Source organism: Frieseomelitta varia, unplaced genomic scaffold, assembly GCF_011392965.1.
Source record: "Frieseomelitta varia isolate USP_RPSP 00005682 unplaced genomic scaffold, Fvar_1.2 scaffold_433, whole genome shotgun sequence".
Lineage (NCBI taxonomy): Eukaryota > Metazoa > Arthropoda > Insecta > Hymenoptera > Apidae > Frieseomelitta > Frieseomelitta varia.
The window spans coordinates 138,756-150,944 of record NW_025110183.1 but is presented as its reverse complement, the minus strand read 5'-3'; the positions used below and the strand labels follow the sequence as shown (position 1 = coordinate 150,944).

Genomic DNA, 12,189 nt, shown 5'->3' with positions numbered 1-12,189 from the left:
TTTTATCTCAAATTTGTTTTAAGATTTCACTCATTTCTGTTTGATAATTATTATTCGTGTATTTTCTTCTGATTTCAGGCGGTTTCAATATTAGCTAAACTGATACGTGAAGAGATTAAAAAATTGGATTAAACTTACTTATCTCTGATTTATAATGACCTACGTGGTACGGTTTTCTGTAAGAATGAAATTTCAATATGAAACCCATTAAAAAAGTTAATAGCTATATCACTGGCTGCAGTATATTTATAACATTTTATATAATCGTGCTTTTTCAGATATAATGTATCAATTATTTTCGCCAAATACAGCTTCTTAGAAATTAAGATGAAGTCTTGTATTTTGTCTTCTTTTAATTGTAATCAAAGTTGCTTGTTGTTAGTAAAGGAGCGCTCTTGTGTGCGACAAGGATGAATATATGTTGCGTGTTGCCATCTAAGCACTGTTTAACGTCTAGAACTAAAAAAGTGAAAATGAAAACCCTAATAGATAGCAGCACTTGTTCATCAGACAAAGAGCGCATTAGTGAGTGACAAGGATAGCAATAAATTTTAGTTCCATCGTTTGATCGCTACGCGGCGCGTAGTGTTTCAGCGTCCATGAAATAATGGAATTTTCGAAAGAAAAAGCTTAAAAATATTAATTTGTGAATTTTTACAGTTGTATTTCCCGAATTAAATCCCTTCCTTCTATACAATGTTTGACCTATAATGCATTTTTGAACATTTGTAAATTTCTTGCAACAAGTCGGAACCTTCGCTTCAGTTTGATTTGATCTCTCGCAGAGAGAGATTATTATTTATTTCGAAATTTGTTAAACGGAAGTTATTCATAAATAGTTACAACAACAAAAATGAGTTTCATGTATGACTTTGTAATCTTTGTCGAATCATTTGATTGTTGATCTAAATATCCTCATTGGAAGAAACTTAACCTAAACCTAATCTTTTTTTTTATACGTGGGGGAAATCTTACATAAGACTCCTAGCTCCTTTGAGAGAAGGAGCACAGGGAATGTCGGATTCTTATCGACTAAAACCCCCACAGTAGTACCGTCGCTAGCAGAAGGAAAGCCACGGGAATTCCTCTGGATTCCATTCACGGTGCAATTCCCGCAACGTAGCATGCTCTCGACTCAACCTAAATCTAACCTAACCTAAATCATAGATTATCGTCTGTGATAAAATTCGCATTGTGTTATCGACATGTTTTTAAATCTACAATTTACAATTTACGACAGTGGCTGTAATATGAGAGAAAAATATTCCAGTAGTGATTTTTCATAAACTTGAATGCGTTGAAGTAAGAGGCAATGTAGCTGGAGTAATAGTAAGTGTAGAAAGAGGTTAGGTTGTCGACAAACTTTTCCAAGCTCAAATTAGAAAGTGAATGATTTGTGATAAAATTATTGTTATCCTACTAGGTGTGTCTTAGGTACTCATATTGTTAGTAAATTAAAGTAATTAAATATAGTTTAGAACAAATAGTGATTTAGTGAGTAGGGAAAATGAGCGAAGTTCAAGAATCTGAGAATGATAAATTAGAATCAAATGCAGTATTAGAAGCACAAGAAATCGCAGAGGATGAAATTGAAAAATTAAAAGGAGATATTGTCGGAGATACTCTCTACAGTGGCAAATGGATAATTAGTATTTTACTTTCAATATCAAAGGTAACTATCATAGTCTCTAAGTTGAGTTACATTTACTTCAAGCTCGCAGTAATTATGTAAATTCTTATTTGTTTTTAATAAACAATAAATCGAATTGAAACAGTGAGCTTAATAATTTGATAATGAACTATAAGTTTCACTTGTTTTACGTAGCAGATTAAGCTTTGTCAAAGTTAATTTTTGTGATGTATAATTAATCACACATTAATATTTATTGTTTGTAACTTGGTATTTAATAATAATTCTGAAGGTTCCTGAGGATGGTTGGAATGAAAAAGTGGAGAATGATTTATGCACACTGTGGGATATGACAACTGAGAAAGACATTGTCAACTTTCTTGTGGACAATGACTTTTTTAAGATTGCAGAACTTGCTTTGAATTCCTCTGAAGAACCAAGGTTTACGGTACGATTTGTTTTAAGATTATTTTGAACCTGTATTTTATTTATTCAATAAAAACTTTAGAAAGCATTTCCTGAGTTCCATGATTTCTATAGTGTAAGAATTTGCAGCCCTTAATTTTTTTATTCCATATAATTCCAACTCTGTATTCCAAATTCTATGCATTTATAAATTTTAATGATTTTATATTTAAACTAAATTGCTGCTAAATAGTAGACTATTCATTTCTATGTATCTAAAACTTTTAATCATAAACTTATTTGATAGTTGAATGTTAACTCAGTGATTAGTTGAATAATTAATTTTTTAATACATTAAAGTACCTTAAACATATTTTACATATAATTTTAAACTTATGAGAATTCTTAAAAATTTAAATGTTAAACTTTCAACTATCAAGAAATTATATTTCTTTTTGATATTTTATATTGAGTAAAGAATTCTTAGTATCTTAATTTAATAATTTGATTCCTCAAATTGTGTTTCATTTTTCAGTAATTGTTTTCTTTATTAATTATAATATTTCTATATACTTTATAGGAAATCATTTTGGGAATAATTGGAAATATGACCTGTGAACCATCAGTACTTGATATATTAGGAGAGAAAGAAGAACTTCTTGAAACAATTCTTCGTCTCCTTTCTTCTGAGGACACTGCTACGTTAGTACAAATACTTCGACTTTTGCGTTGTGCACTGTGGAATATTCAGACCAATCCTGAATCAAAATGGAGAGCTAATTTAAGAAATTCAACCTTTCTGAGAGAAGTAGTTCCTTTTATTTTAAAAAGTTCCACAAATGGTAAGTATTACAATAAACTACATGCTCTTTTGCAATATTAATCAATATTAACGAAATTAAAGCAGATAGAACTTTTTATTTGTTATTGATTGAAATAAATTATTACAGAGGAACTTTTGATCGCAACGACAAGTTTCTTACGTTCTTCGGCAGAGATCGATCTTCCATCTGGAAAAACATTATTAGATGATCTATTTGAATCTTCCAGTTTTCTGCCAGGTGTCGAATTTTAATATGTTTTTAGTAAAAAAAAATTATTCAATTTATCTTAGGTAGAAAAGAAGTGAGAAAATTAAAATTTATAGGAATGTTGGAATCGTTTGAAGAAGTTTTCCCTCAAGAAGAAGCACCTTATTCAGCTTCGACTTTAAAATATCTTGAAGACTGGTTAGAACTATTTTCTATTCTTCGAAAGGGACATCAAATTCATCAAGAAATTTTGCAAGAAGACAATTTAAGCAGAACAGTAGAAATTCTGCGAAGAATTTTATCAAGTTTTATCGATCCGTGGAATTTTTATCCTTTAGATGAAACTAAAGCTTCTTGCGTTCATAGATGTGCAGAAATGATTCTCGATTTTCGATGGAAAGGATTTTTAAGAGCAGATTCTACAGCTGACATAGATGCAACGATTTTAAAAATTATAGTTAGCATCAATACAGGTAAATGATTATATTATGTATAAATGAGTTTATAAATGTTTATAATTGTGTGTATATCCTTAGCAATGAAAGAAGAAGAAGAAGATTCCAAAGAAACAATGGAAGAATTATTAAAATATCTTGAAGGATATTGGATTGAAATATCGAAAATTTCCTCAGTAGATGAAATTATAAAAATTTTGAAAACAAACGAAAAGGCTGTTATTGATCATGCAATAAATTTATTAAAATCAAAAATTCCTGCAGACAAAATCAATGGTGTAATAAATGAGTTACCAAACAAATAAGATTTCAAAATAATAGCAAAAAAATGATTAAATTAATCAATAAAATCATTTTTAGTATAATCTTTGAGAAAAAAAGAAAACAAAGATCGAACCTTTTTCATAAAACAAAGAATGTTTTCTATCTACATACAAAAAAAAATCACTTCTGTTATATTATATACAACTCCTGCCATATCCTACAAATTGTACTGCATTCTATACAAATTTTGTATTAATTTTGTACATCTTTACATTCTCTTTTTATATTAAAATGATTTCCTTTCAATTAAAAAACTTTATACTTCCTCAAAAGGTTTATAAATAAAAATTCGCATTGTTCTACAATTTTATTGCAATAAAAATTTGAGTATTTCAAGTAGTACATTAACAATATACAGTTTATAGGTACAAACGGAAGGTTAGTTCTTCCTTTTTTTATTATTTCTCCATTCTCGGTTTAACTCTTTATGTTGCTAATTATTTATTTATATTTATATTTCTTGCATATAGTCTTTACTTTAGTCTGTTTTTAATGAATGCATGTTTTTCATGCAAAATATCCTTTATGTTCATTGATGACGATATTGTCTTATTTTCCTTTCAAACTGATACTTGTTCATACGCTGACTCCTTTTTTGTTAATTTTTTTTATTTTTAATCCCACTCTCCAATATACATTGCTCTAGGTGTAGGAGGAATTACACCTCTGGTTGGTACAGGAAACCTTCCATATATATGATTATATGGCGATTCATTTCTACCATCCGAATCTATAAAAAAAAAGTAACAAATTTATTTTTCAATTAACTGATACGTTGAATTAGAGTATAAAAGTTTTTCAGAATTCCACTAAAAGTGTGTTATAATACCAAGTCCGCTTTCGAAGCTTCGTGCATGATACATAATTGGTGGTCGATTGCCAGGTAAATGGCCATAAATTTGAGAAGATTGGCTAGTGGCGTATCCCGTGGCAGTATATGTTGGTGCTTGATTAGGAGGTCTAGCGTATCCTCTTGTTGAAACTTTGCTATTTTTCGCCATCTTTACGAAGTTAGGAACACGAGCTCTTAATCCGCAGTAATACGGATCGTCTATTAAAGAGGAAATGTATCTAAACGTACTTTCTCAAAAGAAAGAACTTTTATCATTATTACCATACATTTTCTTTTATGATAATAGTTTAAATGTCTAGATAATTTGTTAAGCAACCATTTACCGTATTTCTTCTTGTCGTCGTTTCTACTTCTCTTGTCTTCGTTTGTTATGACAGGTTTCCTGGCATAATCATCTTCTATGTCGTCATAATCGGGCTGAAATGAATCATAACATTATTAAATATTATTACGTTAAGGCAATATCAAAAGGTAACAACAATAAGAAAAATTGTGTACACATAATTACTTTAGGTATATCGTGACTATAGAGATTTTCCCTTGGTGGTAGTTTAGGTGGTCTTTCAGCTCTTCTTTGTCTACTACTTGTTGATTGAGCGTAGATCTGTTCTCGAGCTTCTCGATCCTGTTGGAACGCTTCAGAAACTCCAATTGAAGATGAAACTCCTGCTATACTATAAGGATCTTCATCAGGAATCGGTATCCTAGGTCGATTTTTAATATCCACCGGCCTTTGTAGCGCTAAAACTAATATATATATACACTTATGAGCACGCGTTTCTTTCTATGTTGAATTTAAATTACATTTTATATTGATAAACCAAAATTGTAGTGTAGTTTGGTACTGCACCTGGTGGTAACTTGGATTTCAACATATCTAATCCGACAACATTTACAATTAAAACCCATACAGGGCATTGAAGAAGATCTGGTTCAGTTCTGACGAAAACAATTGCACTCAGACACTGCATTTCTAATCTTCTTCTATCTGGATATGCCCTTCGAGTCTCTCGAGAAAGATTTGTTTGAAATTTATTCATATCAAATATCTAACAACATATCAAAAAAAAAAAAATTATGATAAAGCAAAAAAGAAAAAGAAACAAAATTTATCATATAATGTCTACGTGAATGAAATGCAAGAGAAAGGAGCGTTTGAGAAATATATTGTAGAACACTCACTTTCCCCGGTTTTTCGTGTTCTAATGCTCCTTGAGAATTCCGTGCAATTTCTGCTCCAATTGCATTGTCTTCCTGACTGGTCGGTTTTATGTAAACATTATTTTTACACAACCTTTTTATTAGTATGTTCCCTTGCTCGTCCATTTTAATCTTTACACCTTGATTTATATGTTTCTTTGCTTCTTCTGTTTTCGAATCTCTCATAGGATTTTCGAAACCGCATAATCCTATCCTATATTTCACAAACAATAGGAAATGTAACGTCTCTTCTCTTTGTAAAATATTTTATGTTAAAAATATGAACCTTGTAACTTTTCTTTATACATTACTATTGAGATTTATTTATTTATTTATTTATTTACTTTTTTTTGTTCTCGTTGAGACTTTTAGAATTTTAACTTTTTAGAAGCGTTTTCTGCGTTTGAAAATTTGTATAATTTCCGCTTACCTGAAACCATCGAATCCATCATTAGATCCATTGATCGTGAGAACAGGTGCTCTGGCGTACGCTTTTGCTACTCTTCGGTTCCTTTCGAAAACGATTACCTTGGCCCATATTTCGTCGTCGATTTGATTCCATTTGTCCAGTACCTCTTGAATATGATCCTGAAATAAAATCACCATGCTTTTCATCGTTGATAACAATTACTAATAAAATATCCACTACTATACAACGAAGAAATTTCTCAAACTAAAATTAGGAAAATTTTTATTAACTATTGTATTACTGTTATATTGCTGATATATTTTTACCTTGTAAAGTTTATCGAGATTATACCATACGTCTTCCTCGTCTTGGTCCTCGTATTGTGATTCAACGAGGTTGTCCCTCGATCGAGATAGAATCTTTCGTCTCGATACCATTTTTCACCGAAAGATTCTCTCAATCTGTAGATAATAATCATTTTTTGTAATGATGATTTATAAACTGTTCAAAGTAATTATTTTATATAATTCACATCATTGAACATTGTATCATCATGATTATATTAGCACAATAAATGATCGACAAGACTACGGAAAATATTTATGCTTTGAGTCTGATGTTTCAAAATTTGAAAACTATCGAACAATAATCAATAAACGATAACAATTATATACATAACAATTCAATAATATTAATTTTTTAGGACAACAGAAATATTATACTTTTGCTGTATAATATTTCTATCGCGATGTAACAAACAGGTGACTGTATAATTGCGATTTTAAATAAAATGTTATCAACTGCATTTCATATCCATTGTTCTAATATTAATTGATCACGTTTTATTTAAAATATAGTCGCAAAGCGAAATAATAATATTCGCTCCAATTAATTATTTAATATCAATATTCAATATCTTATAATCATTTTAATGGTATTGCGTTTTAATAATAAAAACACGATGTACAATATCAAATGTAATTAATTGAAAATATAATCGTATGTGAGATTGTTCATGAAATTTTTCATTATTCATTCATCATTGTTTCACCGAGTTAAAACATCTCTACGTATTTTGAATTACGTTCTCCCGCTATATCTAACGTGGAAAGCACAATTTTCAAAAGCTATTATTTCATCCAAAATTTATATTAAAAAGAAAAACTTTTACGAAATAAATTATTATAATGAGGAGATTTAAAATAATAATTCATAAAAATATTATATTTAAAATTCCATTATCATTTATAAATCTTCCAACACCAATAAATATTATATATGAAATTTTCGATCAATATTAGAAATTTTTTTAATTCAAATCTATAATGAAACATATCCTACCTCACATATATTTTATGAATTTAAAATTTTAATAAAAATGTCAAAATTTTTTTATGAGACGCGTTTTATGTATGTTAAAGTGATCTTTTTTTTTCTTTTTTTTTTTTGTAAATACTGAAAAAACAAATTTTTTTTTTCAAAACAAGAAGAAGAAAGAAAAAGATGATGAAATTGCGACGAATGAGAAAAAATATTCAGTTTGTTTCTAAGAGGAAAGATCATACGTTTTTCCAGCCATTCTGAGTCATTAACATTTGGGGAAACAGAAAATTCGCGTTCGCAATTAACCGCGAGTGGCAAGAGCCTGTGTCTTTCACTTTCTCGAAATGACGAAAAGTGGGGAAGACCGGACGAGCTACGACTGGCTCTATTCGACGACGTTGAAAAATTTTCTAAACGTATTGCACACTGGTGAAGGGGGCGGTTGGTACGGGTCTGGCAGTACTCAGCCTTCGCATTCTTCGGAGAGAAGTGAAAGCCAGAAGTTTCAGGGAAATTCTAGGCGGAATCGAAACCCCTTTTTCCATGGCGCTTGACTTGGAATATGAATCGTTAAATAGTTTATCATCTGCACGCTACGACTATTACTTTCAAATCAACATCTTTCTTTCTTTTTTTAAATCGAAAGATTTCTTTCGACATGCTCGAGGATTTTTATTTTTTCGAAATGTTAGAAAAGAAAAAAATTAGATTGCATTTGTGTTATAATTTCTTTCTTTAAATCTAAATCTCTGTTTTCGTTCTTTGTTAAAAGTCGAAGAAATATCATTTGGAATTGATCTTGTTTCCCTCGGTCTAATTTCTTATCCTTTAACAGTGCATTTCTTTGCTTAAAACTTTCGTCGCATACTACACAATATTCTTACTATATTTTTTATTAAAATTGTTTGTAGGAAAATAAAAGTTACCTTGTGTTCCTTATACTTTGACGTTACTTTCCGATTAATCTGAATATTGAGGAACGCTCATACCGATTCAATGAAAGTTGTTCTTCTACTAGATACCATAGGTCACTGCCATTCAAATATATTTGATGTAATTTATTTAATAATTGATTTTATACGTATTCAAATTATCAAAGATTTAATGATGCACCGTAATTATCACGTATTAAGACAGTTATAGAAAACATGATTTTTATTTGTAACGCATATAATACAATTATAAAAAATTTTCAAATCAGTAAGTCACATTGAAGAAATTGAGTTAATTCTTTCGATCTGCAAAGCACGTTCATTTTCAATTCATTTTCAAGTTCAACTCAACAAATGGAATACAATCGGCACAAAGGGAAATTCGATAGTCTGTGATAATGAATTCTAGTACAAATAATTTGTTCTTATTTTTCCATAAACAGTATTGCTTAAAAGATCAAAGAAATATGATGCACGTGATTGTCTCATTGCTGAATCATGAAAATATTTATAAAATCAGATTATATTTGCAAGCGTATGTACTTGAGCAGCCATGCAGCAACTATACTGAGGCGTAACGTCTTTAGACCATCGCGTGTCAACTTGCGAAAAGTTAAGTTTTAAACATTTTTAGAATGTATCGGCTAGTGTCGGTTTTTCCTCGCTGCTTAAAGGAACGAATGCCTGTGTCGTAAGGCATGAATCGAATACAAAATACATATGTCTTCCTTAACACGTTTCACGGACGTACTTATGCTTATAAACTTATATATGCGTATGTACTGTGTACCTATTATATACATATAATCTTCATCAATAGTGTAATGACATAGTAAAAATACAAAGTACATATATATATATATATATATATATAATTTATGTATATAATATATAGGCTTCGGACACAAAATATGTACATACATACATCTTAATTATAGAGCAATCATCTGTAATGAAAACCTGAATTTTTAGTTTACTTTCACAATTTATTGGAAAATTTTAGAAACTCCAGCATTTGAGTGAAAAAAAAATCCTTTAATTAAGCAAAATAGTTATACGAAATTAATTTTATTTTAATTCTTATTATTTATAATAAATAAAATTATTCAAAGAATATATAATAAATAGCATAAATAGATGAAGTCGTTTGGAAGCTGAACGATTGTACTAATGATAAAACTAATGGACATCTATAATTTAAGGATAAAGATAAATGAGTGTTGTAATTATAAAATAAGGATGATTTTTATTAATCGTGTGTGTTATTTTAGAAATCTTATTATAAATGTATTTTAACAAATATACGTACATATGTATATATGTATACACATATGTATTATGTGCCGTGACATCGCTTAATAACATAGGCGTTGAAATCTCCCAACCACGATATAAAATTCGTCTCAATAAGTATAAGAACTACTCTCTCTCTATTTGTTTCTCTTTTCGTATTTAAAATAAATGAGCCGGATATTTGACTTTAATCACTTTTCTCCCGTAACAATATCGTAATAATTTATCATTAATTTTATTTTTATTAGAATTAATAATACTGTGTGAACTAAGTTCAATTAAAACGAATATACTAGTGTATTCAAATTTGAGATATGATTACAGATTTGAGATACGATTACAGATTGAATGTTTTACATTATACGTTTCAGTAATGAAATTAGGGAATCCTTGAAACAAACATTCACTTCATATGCCACTTGCATTTCTGTGTTAATTACTTCAATGTATAATTAACTGAATAAAATAGATTATCAGATAAATGACCGAGAAATCTTCACGATTATGTGTACAGCTATAAATAACAATTGTAATTTCAACTTTTAATAAATATATTTTACAAACACGTGTGCCTACACATATATAAAATACTATGTAATACTTCTTTTCAATCAATTACTATTGCAAGTTATCGCAATAAGTATCTAAATTTTAAAAGCAATAAAACAATAAATATTATTATTAAATATATTAACAAAAAAGAATCACAGATTTTAGTTTTTATTTTATATTTATAGGTTTAGTATTTACATTACTATGTTATTGTATATATCATTTTTAATGAAATGTTTAATGTTTTAAAAGTAATAAAAATTTAATAAGAAAGTAGCAAAAATAACAATTACCAATACAATATTTAAGCAGCCAATACAATATTTAAAGTTAGGCGTTAGACTATTTTGATATTAATGTCAGAACAACTAATAATGAAATAAGCGTTATCAATAATTAAACGATCTAATATTTAAATGATATCTATCAAAATATCTACTTCAGTGGTTATAGATATAGGTTGCTATAATCTTTAACATGTTTATTATGAAAATATCTCTTTAATAGCAACAAACTTTCACTTTTGTTAATGGTTGAATAATCTAAAACCTTCCAGCAATGGAAAATTTGACCAAATTATACATTTACGATATATTATTCTTAATTATTCTTAATTATTCTTAAAATTTTACAAATTAATATACTGTTTAATTATATAATCTTTTACATTATTATTTTTTTATGCATATTTGATTGTTTTAATTCCTTACGATACTGATGTAACATTAATAGAAATATTGAATTCTTAGCAATTACACGTATTAAGTGAAAAATATCTTTTATTTTAGCGAAATAAGAAGACAACAGATTTTTCATTATAAAAAAGTTATTACAATTATAATTACAATTATAAAGACGTTCACACATGTCGACGAATAAATCCCATATGTTATATACCTTCATACAGTTCGTGAGTATTTAAAAACCTTCTACTATCATTTATATAGATTGTTAAAGTTCTAAATTATTAATCTTAATTTTAAACTTTAAAATAGCAAAGGATTTCACGTGTAATTTTAATTTTGTCAGTTAATAAAAAATGAACAGAAGATCATTCGTACAACTAGCATTTAAATCACTGAAACAGTAGCGCATAGCAATGGACATTAATATTTAAAAACTAATCGTTACAAAGCTAAACATAGCCATTAAAACTTTCTAAAAACATATCTTTTCATTTTGTTAATAAGCATACCTTTCTTTGGTAATAAAACTTTTCCAAATGCCTTTCAATATGGTTCGCAAACGTCAAAGGCACTCGCGTCTTCTCCATTACCCATAATTCACTTCCTGAAATCGTGGAATTCACGTGTACAGTTTGTTAATCTCACTTTGACGAAATAAAAAAAAACAAATAGGAAATTTTCCGACGCAAATTATATCTTCAGATTAATTAAAAAACTGAGAAAATATTTCAGATATATTTTTAATATGAAGCAGCTTTGAAAGAGCTTTGCTCACTGGAGAGTGAGAACCTATCCGCCATCTTGGTGAACGCATGCGCTGTCCTCAAGAGAAGTTGAGGACAAAGATCACGCATGCGCAGTATTGGTTTTTTCGCGGACCCCTCTTCATGCTATATGGGTCTGAATTGGGACAGTAAAGGTGAAGGATTCGAGTAATCTCGAACGTGAACAATTTATTTTGTTTCTGTATTATAACGTGAATTATATCGCAGAATATAACGTCTCCATTTACATATTTTAAATTAATTGTATTTAAATACAAATAAAAAGTTGTACATTTATTTACTAATAAAATAATATACATTAATATGTGAAC

At 28.8% G+C, this 12,189-nt stretch overlaps 2 protein-coding genes and 1 long non-coding RNA gene across 4 annotated transcripts; 1 reads left to right on the top strand and 2 right to left on the bottom strand.

Moving 5' to 3' along the window:
- Positions 1 to 615: 615 nt before the first annotated feature.
- LOC122532094 lies at positions 616 to 1,272 on the bottom strand. Its single transcript, XR_006307447.1, has 2 exons — positions 1,152 to 1,272; positions 616 to 934 (listed from the first exon to the last, which is right to left on the bottom strand). It is a non-coding gene; the product is annotated as an uncharacterized LOC122532094 (long non-coding RNA).
- LOC122532085 (protein SAAL1) lies at positions 889 to 3,949 on the top strand. Of its 2 annotated transcripts, none has more exons than XM_043660535.1 (7): positions 889 to 1,329; positions 1,424 to 1,672; positions 1,923 to 2,078; positions 2,616 to 2,877; positions 2,986 to 3,096; positions 3,183 to 3,539; positions 3,603 to 3,949. In XM_043660535.1, the coding sequence occupies exons 2-7, from the start codon at positions 1,508 to 1,510 to the stop codon at positions 3,824 to 3,826; spliced, it is 1,275 nt and encodes a 424-aa protein (XP_043516470.1). In that variant the 5' UTR covers positions 889 to 1,329; positions 1,424 to 1,507; the 3' UTR covers positions 3,827 to 3,949. The 2 variants fall into 2 exon arrangements, with proteins under 2 accessions (XP_043516470.1, XP_043516469.1); XM_043660534.1 differs by having other exon boundaries at positions 889 to 1,345.
- Positions 3,950 to 4,137: 188 nt separating this feature from the next.
- LOC122532084 lies at positions 4,138 to 11,915 on the bottom strand. Its single transcript, XM_043660533.1, has 9 exons — positions 11,603 to 11,915; positions 6,634 to 6,768; positions 6,329 to 6,486; positions 5,881 to 6,112; positions 5,549 to 5,747; positions 5,207 to 5,445; positions 5,022 to 5,115; positions 4,675 to 4,896; positions 4,138 to 4,575 (listed from the first exon to the last, which is right to left on the bottom strand). Exons 2-9 carry the CDS (start codon positions 6,742 to 6,744, stop codon positions 4,460 to 4,462), a joined length of 1,371 nt encoding a protein of 456 aa, XP_043516468.1. The 5' UTR covers positions 6,745 to 6,768; positions 11,603 to 11,915; the 3' UTR covers positions 4,138 to 4,459.
- Between the last annotated feature and the right edge of the window lie 274 nt (positions 11,916 to 12,189).